This window comes from Chiloscyllium plagiosum, chromosome 36, assembly GCF_004010195.1.
Source record: "Chiloscyllium plagiosum isolate BGI_BamShark_2017 chromosome 36, ASM401019v2, whole genome shotgun sequence".
NCBI lineage: Eukaryota > Metazoa > Chordata > Chondrichthyes > Orectolobiformes > Hemiscylliidae > Chiloscyllium > Chiloscyllium plagiosum.
In genome coordinates this window covers 26818978-26828028 of record NC_057745.1, presented here as the reverse complement: position 1 = coordinate 26828028, position 9051 = coordinate 26818978, and the positions used below count along the sequence as shown (strand labels likewise).

The 9051-nt window shown below is 46.6% G+C and overlaps 1 protein-coding gene across 1 annotated transcript; it reads left to right on the top strand.

Annotated features, from left to right (window-relative positions):
* The first annotated feature begins 697 nt into the window (after window positions 1-697).
* On the top strand, window positions 698-4714 carry LOC122541056 (zona pellucida sperm-binding protein 3-like). Its single transcript, XM_043677572.1, has 9 exons — window positions 698-1126; window positions 2437-2552; window positions 2740-2843; window positions 2935-3112; window positions 3196-3322; window positions 3976-4064; window positions 4149-4270; window positions 4348-4482; window positions 4560-4714. The coding sequence occupies exons 1-9, from the start codon at window positions 704-706 to the stop codon at window positions 4676-4678; spliced, it is 1413 nt and encodes a 470-aa protein (XP_043533507.1). The 5' UTR covers window positions 698-703; the 3' UTR covers window positions 4679-4714.
* Window positions 4715-9051: the final 4337 nt, after the last annotated feature.

Genomic DNA, 9051 nt, shown 5'->3' with positions numbered 1-9051 from the left:
TACAGGGACATCCTTGAGTTAGAAACAGAGTAATAGATTCTACTCTTTCCAACTGAAACAAAATCTTCCACTTTTGTTGAAAACTGGAAGTAAAGCTGTCCCCATCAAAGGTTCCCAGGACAGAGACAACATGTGGTGAAATACAGAGTAAAACTGCCTCGAGTCTACGAATTCAAAGGAAAGTGAAAGTAAAGCTCTCCCTGCATTGTCCCGATAAAACACTCCCCAGACAGGGACATGACAAGTTAATATATAGAATAAAGTTTCTTCTATATTGACTCTATCAAACACTTACAGGGGGAGCCATAGTATAAGGTCAATCCCTTTGTTTTATCCAAACCTCACCGTCAGACAATCTCTCCGTGGGTCTCACAATCAGTCCCTCAGGTGAGGGGGGGAGGCAGGAACCAGCAGACACCCTCCTGGATCAATGAGCTACGTTTGATAATTGTATCCATGGGGCCTTCACCATGAGACCTTGTGGAGCTGAATTCAGTCAAGTGACAGCACAGCAGCTCACAGCCACTCCTATTGGTCCAAATGAGATAGGCCCGCCTGGTAATAACTCAATGAGTTCAATCATTGGTGGAAATTGTAGAGATTGGGGCTGGTTGATTGCTTCAATGTTGCTGCTTCTGGTCACATTGGTGTCAGGTGAGTGCTGGTTGTGTGTATAAAAGGAGCTGTTTGGGGGTGTGTGGGGATGGTTGAGTTCTTTGTGACCATGGGTGATTGTGTAGTGAGGGGTTTGTTCCCTTTGTTGGTGTTAGTTGGAGCTGTTTGTTGCTCTGAAACATGGCAACAGTTTCTGAGCCAGAGGTTTCCATGGACAATAGTGAGAGCCAGCCCTGTTCCTGAGAGAGTGCCTCCTCATGGGGATCCTATTGGTTCTCGTTTCCGAATGTCTGAGGTTGGGAGTGTGTCCCCACTGCAGACTGTGATGGTACAGTGTGGAGAGCACAACCTGCTGGTCAGGGCCCAGCTGGATCTATTTGGAACCAGGCACCTGATTAAAGCTGCTGACCTGACCCTGGGGACAGCAGGTTGTTGGCCAACCATGGTCTACCCTGAGAACCATACTGTCCTCTTTAACTATGGACTGCATGAGTGCGGTAGCAGATTGCAGGTAATGGGGGTTGTCTACACTTGCTGGAAGTTTGGGCTGCAGAAGGTTCCTGGCTGAGAGATCGTTGATCTTGAGAAGGACCATTCTCCTGCTTTCTCAAATCCTCAGTCCAGGTTCTTCTCCTGGATTGTCTGTGCCTGAACTGTTCTCTATCTCGAGCCTTGTGCTCGCATTCTCATTGGTTTAGAATCCCCTGATTACAGGGGTGGTTCTGTTACAATGTATGTTTTCAGTATGAAGTACATATCATGTGGTGATATGTGGGTGGTGTTTTGATACTATGAACTTTCTCCAAATTTGGTTCAGTGACCTTCTAAAGTGTGGTTTTTGACAGTGATTCTTTTCTCAATAGGGAGGTCACAGGAACATAACTGAACGCAGCATGGCCTGTGGCTAGTTTGAGGGAAAGTAGTTCCATACCAATAAGACAAATTGACTTGATTCCCTTCCACTGGGGGCTATTTTATGAATAAATTGACTCTCCTCCTTGAGGAGCTCTACATTTGACCTGTTGGTAAAAGTCTTTTATTTAATACTAGTTAGTTGTTGTTTCCTCTACTCTTCTGTCTTCTTGCTATTAATCTCTTGGTATTCTGCTAGCAATCTCTGCTCACAATCTGGAGGTTTCCTGAGAACATAGAGAGTTGATGTTGGAACGATCCCTGCAGCCTTGTTCCTGTGTTAACAATCACCTTTTTTTTTTAAAATTAGATTTACATAGTGTGGAAACAGGCCCTTCGGCCCAACAAGTCCATGTTGAAAGGTGACCCACCCAGACCCGTTCCCCTGCACTTACCCTGTCACCTAACACAATGGGCAATTTAGCATGGCCAATTCACCTAAGCTACACATTTTTGGGATTGTGGGAGGAAACCAGAGCAGCCGGAGGAAACTCACACAGACACTGGGAGAATGTGCAAACTCGTCAGTCGCATGAGGTGGGAATTGAACCTGGGTCTCTGGCGCTTTGAGGCAGCAGTGCTAACCACCATGTCCCTGTTCCATCAATATTTATATCTAACTCTGCCTGGGAGCCCAACACATCATTTTAACCAACATGTGCATCAGGAATTCCATCCTGATTTTTGGAATGATGGGAGGAAACCAGAAACATTAAGTTGATCCTAAATGACTAACCCCCTGACCTTTTGCCCTTGAATACTGGTCTCTCCAGCTTGGTGTGGGAAAGCAATCTCCTGGGCCTGTCACGCTCACTAAATAATTGTCACAATGGGACAGTCTCATTGTAAACACTGTAGATCCTTACCATTTCAGATCAGCCTCTCATTCTTTAACCTGGTGTCTTTCAGATGACTGAAGATTTCCTGATCTACACAACCCACCTGACCCACATCCCAAACTATCCTGGATCTGCCATTGTGAGAACCAATGGTGCTGTTGTTCCCATTGAATGTCGTTATTTGAGGTGAGAATCTTTAATCAATTGTCAATATGATCCCCTGCTGTTGTTGTCTAACACTGTCCTAAAATGGCTGCCCTGTCTCCTTCCCCCAGGAAGGGCAATGTGAGCAGCAATCCCATCAAGCCCTATGATCCCCTGCTGCTATTGTCTGACACTGTCCTAAAATGGCTGCCCCGTCTCCTTTCCCCAGGAAGGGCAATGTGAGCAGCAATCCCATCAAACCCACCTGGATCCCATTCAGCTCCACCAGGTCTGGAGAAGGGCATCTGTCATTCTCCCTGCGTCTAATGAATGGTATGTGATGGGTGGCTGGGGAGGGATCTCCTGGTGTCTCTCTCTGGGAGTTGTACCCATTGGCTCCAACCCTTGACTTGCTGTACTTCAGGTGACTGGCTGACAGAGCGCACTTCCACTGTCTACTTCCTGGGAGACCTCATTCACATTGAGGCATCTGTTTCAATGGCCAACCATGTGCCCCTGAAGCTGTACATTGATCGCTGTGTAGCTACACTGAGCCCAGACAAGGACACCACCCCGAGATACAGCATCATTGACTACAATGGGTAAGGAGCTCTCTGCTTTCTCCAGCTGCTCCCATCTCAATGACTTCACTCCATTCACTTCATGGCCCTTTGTCCATCTGCAGTTGCCTCCTGGACAGCAAAGCTGAGGACTCCTTTTCAACCTTTGTGTTGCCGAGAGACGTGCAGGAGCCGGACAAGCTCCGGTTTGACCTGGATGCCTTCCGTTTCTATGGTGATGAGCGATCTTTGGTAAGAGGAAGCTGCTGATGTGATTCTCCACAATGGGGAGGGAGTCACTAAACACTGACTCGTTCTGTGTCCCTCAGATGTTCATCACCTGTCACCTGAGAGTTGCTGCAGTGGATCAGGGAGATTCCAGGAACAAGGCTTGTACTTTCCAGAAGCTGCAGAATATGTAAGTTCCCTCTCCCTGTCCCTCAGGGATGTTGTTGTTGGGAGAGGTGATGCACCATGTGGTTGATGGGCTGTTTCTCTTGTTTAGCTGGACACCATTGGAGGAGTCAGACAGTGACATTTGTGCCTGTTGCCATGTGGGGAACTGTGGGAGCACAAGGGAGATCCTGATCCCCCTCCAGAGGAAGGAGAGACCTTGGGGTAAGGAGCTCTCTGCTTTCTCCAGCTGCTCCCATCTCAATGGCTTCACTCCATTCACTTCATGGCCCTTTGTCCATCTGCAGTTGCCTCCTGGACAGCAAAGCTGAGGACTCCTTTTCAACCTTTGTGTTGCCGAGAGACGGGCGGGAGCCGGACAAGCTCCGGTTTGACCTGGATGCCTTCCGTTTCTATGGCGATGTGCGATCCTTGGTAAGAGGAAGCTGCTGATGTGCTTCTCCACCCTGGGGAGGGAGTCACTAAACACTGACTTGTTCTGTGTCCCTCAGATGTTCATCACCTGTTACCTGAGAGTTGCTGCAGTGCATCAGGGAGATTCCAGGAACAAAGCTTGTACTTTCCAGAAGCTGCAGAATATGTAAGTTCCCTCTCCCTGTCCCTCAGGGATGTTGTTGGGAGAGGTGATGCATCATGTGTTTGATGGGCTGTTTCTCTTGTTTAGCTGGACCCCATTGGAGGAGTCAGACAGTGACATTTGTGCCTGTTGTCATGTGGGGAATTGTGGGAGCACAAGGGAGATGCTGTTCCCTTTCAGAGGAAGGAGAGACCTTGGCCCTGAAGCTGGTAGGACATTGACCCTCTAGATGTTGGGGATCCCCACCCCACTCCCCCCTCTCAGACTGGAATGTTTGATGTTGCAGAGAGTGAAGCTGGATTGAAGTGGGAGGGGGAGGCCTCACTTGGCCCCCTGATCATTCTGGATACTGAGCTGAACAACCTGGCAACTCAGCCCCTGACTGAGGGTGACGGAAGTATGCAGGAGAGGTCTCCAAGCGGTGAGTTGGCTGCCTGCTAGTTTCCCTTTCTGTCCCTGTTTTCCCTCTGTAACGATTGGTTTCTCCTTGTTTTGTAGGTGTGGAGTCAGAGCTGGTTGTGATAGTGGTCTTGACTGTGACAGCTGTCTGTCTGATCTCTGCTTCACTGGCCTTGTTCCTGTACAGGAGACACAAGCAAACACCCTTCAACTGGTGATTGGAATAGTCAATAAAGCAGTGATTCATGTCCTCTGTCTCGAGTTGGTTTAGTTTCTGCATCCTTCCTTCAAACTATTCCTGGGTACAATCTCTAGGTTTAGCCTCTCCAATCCATGAACTGAGTTTCCTGAATGATTGGGTTATGGCAGATATTTGCTGCTTCCAGTGAGCAGTTTAGACCACCTTGGATGTATCACTAACACCATCCCTCCTAACTCCCGTATTCCCAGTTACTTTTCACCCTGGTCCAAGCCCTTCCCCTTGGATACCCCTCCCACATTCCTGATGCCAAGCTTATGCTTGAAATGTTGACTCTCCTGTTCCTCAGATACTGCCTGAGCAGTTATGCTCTTCCAGCACAATATTTTGACTGACCTCCACACCTGCAGTCCTCCCTCTCTTCCTGGTGCAATATAGTCTGTTCCAATAAACACCCCCCACCCTCCTCTGAGAGGCAAACTCTCAAAACATTGTCTCCTGCAACTCAACAGCAGGAAGAGTATCCTCTTCCCCCCCCTGCCCCACCCTGGATTTTGTGACTGAGGGGAGTGGAGAAAATATTTGCCACGTCAAGGCCGAAGCAGCAACAGCTGAAAGGTGTTTCCTGGTTTTCCACAGGTAGTTCCCTGCTTTTGCCTCAAAGACTCTCTCCATCCAACCAGGACAAAATATAATTCTTAAAACCATAGCATTGGCACAGGCTGAAGACTCTGGAAGGAACCTACACTCAGGACTAAAAGCAAAATACTGCACAGGCTGGAAATCTGAAACCACAGAATGCTGGGAAAACTCAGGTTGTCTGGCTGCATCGGTGGACAGACACTGCTAACCTTTCAAGAGTCACATCCATCATAAACATGAACTATCTCTCCAGACTCTACTGAGATTTTTCCTACACTCTCTTGGGCAGCATAATGCCACAGTGGTTTGCACTGCTCCTTCACAGCCCCTGGGACCTGGGTTTGATCCTTGGGCAATTATCTCCGTGGAGTTCTCCCTGTGTCTGTGTGGGTTTCGTCCCACAGTCCAAAGATGTGCAGGTTAGATGAGCTGGCTAAGCCAAATTGACCATAGTTTTTCATGTAGAGGTTAGGTGGAGCGTCAGTCGTCTTTGTCGAATAAAGGTCTGGGTGGCTTACCTTTCAGAGGGTCAGTGTGGACTTGTTGGGTTGAATGGACTGTTTCCACACTGATGGGTTTCTATATTAATTAAACTTAGGATTCTTTGACACTAATGGCTATCGCTGAGCCATCTGTCTGAGGATTAGGCTTCTGTCCTCAGGTGGTTGCAATATCTACTCTCGGTAATAGTGACTGTGAAGCTAATCTTTTATAAGCGCCCATCTCGTTCACAATTCCCATCAGGGAAGGAAATCTACCATCTTGACTTGATGTAGTAAACAGCTGAGCAAACCAAATAAATTAAGGACTGGCAACAACTCCCAGCCAAGACAGAGAAGCCACAGGATGTTAATAGTGAGGGATTGAGCAATGGGAATGTCATGGAGACTGTCATGGTGTGATAGTGAGATTTTCCCTTGTTTCAGACAGTCATTGCCTGACAGTTGTGTGTTCTGAATGTGAATGTTGTTCAGGTCTTGCTGTACTTGAACAGAGACTGTTTCAGTATCTGTGATGTTGTCATTGGGGCTGAATATTGGGTAATCATAAACAAACATCCCCACTCATGACATTCTGATGGAGGGAAGGTCTTCGATGCAGCAGTTGACATGGTTGTGTCTAAGTGAGTACCTTGAGGAACTCTGGCAGAGATGTCCTGAGAATGTGGTGATTGAACATTGATAACCAGAACCATCTTTCTTTGTGCTGGGCATGACTCCAACCAGCAAAGAGGTATTTTCTAATCCCACTGCGTCCAATTTTCTGAGGACTCCTTGGTAAATTGTGCAATCAAATTCTGCCTTGGTCTTAAAACAGTCACCCTCACTTCCCCTCTTAAGTTCAGCTCTTTTACTCATTTGGACCAATCTGTACTGAGATCAGGAGCTGGGTAGCCCTGGTGGAACACAGACTGAACATCAGTGAACAGGTTAGTGTGGAGGACATGTGCCTTGATAACACTGTTGACAAAACCTTCCATCACTTCACTTGTGATTGAGAGTGGGTTGGTGGGGGAGGAATTGGCAAGGTTGGATTTATCTCACTTTTTGTCAACAGGACACTACTGGTTAATTATCTCCATTTCAACACAAAACATGAACTGTGTTTCCACACACTCTGCGAAGATTTCTCTTGCATTCTCGCTGGCAGCATAGCAGTGCAGTGGTTAGCATTACTGCATCATCGCACCAGGGACCTGGGTTCGATCCCAGCATTGGCCAATGATCTGTGTGGAGTTCTCCCTCCATCTGAGTGGGTTTCCTCCCACAATACAACAACTAACAGGAAAGCAGATGAACTCAGGGTGTGGTTAGGAACATGTGACTGGGATACCATAGCAATTACAGAAACCTGCGTCAATGATAGACTGGACTGGCAGCTTGAAGTTCCACAATACAAACGTGACAGGAAGGGAGGCAAGAGAGGAGGGGGAGTGATGTTTTTGATGAGGGATATCGTTGCAGCTGTACTCTGGGAGGGTATTCTTGGGAATACATCCAGGGAAGTTTTTTGGGTTGAACTGAGAAATAAGAAAGGGATGATCACCTCATTGGGATTGTATTATAGACCCTCCCAATAGTCAGAGGGAAATTGAGAAACAAACTTGTAAGGAGATCTGAGTTATCTGTAAGAATAATAGGGTAGTTATGGTAGGGGATTTTAACTTGCCAAACATAGACTGAGACTGTCATAGTGTTAAGGGTTTAGATGGAGAGGAATTTGTGAAGTGTGTACAAGAAAATTTGTTGATTCATTATGCAGATGAACCTACTCGAGGTTGCTAAGCTTGACGACTCTTGGGAAATAAGGCAGGGCAGGTGCGGGAGCATTTTGGGGCCAGCGACCATAATTCTATTAATTTTTTAATAGTGATGGAAAAGGATAGACCATATCTAAATGTTGAAGTTCTGAATTGGAGATAGGCCAATTTTGACAGTATTAGGCAAGAACTTTCAAAAGCCGATTGGGAGCAGATGTTTGCAGGTAAAGGGATGGCTGGAAAATGGGAAGCCTTCAGAAATGAGATATCGAGAATCCAGAGAAAGTATATTCCAGTCAGGGTGAAAGGGAAGGCTGGTAGGTGTAGGGAATGCTGGATGACTAAAGAAATTGAGGGTTTGGTTCAGAAAAATAAGGAAGCTTATGTCAGAAATAGACAGGATAGATCAATTACTCCTTAGAAGAGTATAAAGGTGATAGGAATATACTTGAGAGAAATCAGGAGGGCAAAAAGGGGACATGAACTAGCTTTGGCAAATAGAATTAAGGAGAATCCAAATGGTTTTTACAAATATATTAAGGACAAAAGGGTAACTAGGGAGAGAACTGGCCCCTCAAAGTACAGCAAGGCGACCTTAGTGTGGAGCCGCAGGAGACCGGGGAGATACTAAACGAATATTTTGCATCAGTATTTACTGTGGAAAAGGACTTGGATGATATAGAATGTAGGGAAATGGATGGTGACATCTTGAAAAACGTCCATATTACAGAGGAAGATGTGCTGGATGTCTTGAAATGGATAAATCACCAGGACCTGATCAGGTATTCCCCAGAATTTTGAGGGAAGATAAGAAAGCGGTTGCTGGACACCTTGTAACCTCAATAGTCACAGGTGAGTTGCTGGAAGACTGAAGGTTGGCTATCGTGGTGCCACTGTTTAAGGGTGGTAAGGACAAGCCAAGGACCTATAGACCAGTGAGCCTGACCTCGGTGGTGGGCAAGTTGTTGGAGGGAATCCTAAGGGACAGGACGTACATGTATTTGGAAAAGCAAGGACTGATTCGGGATAGTCAACATGGCTTTGTGCGTGGGAAATCATGTCCCACAAACTTGATTGAGTTTTTTGAAGAAGTAACAAAGAGGATTGATGAGGGCAGAGCAGTAGATGGTGATAGAGATGGACTTCAGTGAGGTGTTCAACAAGACTCCCCATGGGAGACTAGTTAGCAAAGTTAGATCTCATGGAATGCAGGGAGAACTCGCCATTTGGATACAGAACTGGCTCAAAGGGAGAAGACAGAGGGTGGTGGAGGGTTGTTTTTCAGACTGGAGGCCTGTGACCAGTGGAATGCCACAAGGATCGGTGGTGGGTCCTCTATTTTTTTTGTCACTTTTATATAAATGATTTGAATGTGAGCATACGAGGTATAGTTAGTAAGTTTGCAGATGACACCAAAATTGGAGGTGTAGTGGACAGCAAAGAGGGTTACCTCAGATTACAACAGGATCTTGATCAGATGGGCCAATGGG

Bases quoted from the DNA above. Each gene is read 5' to 3' on its own strand.
- LOC122541056 (XM_043677572.1), top strand. From the start codon at position 704: ATGGTTGAGTTCTTTGTGACCATGGGTGATTGTGTAGTGAGGGGTTTG. The intron at 2,553-2,739 runs GTGAGAATCTTT...TCCTTTCCCCAG, and splicing joins ATTGAATGTCGTTATTTGAG to GAAGGGCAATGTGAGCAGCA. The intron at 3,323-3,975 runs GTAAGAGGAAGC...TGTGTCCCTCAG, and splicing joins ATGGTGATGAGCGATCTTTG to ATGTTCATCACCTGTTACCT.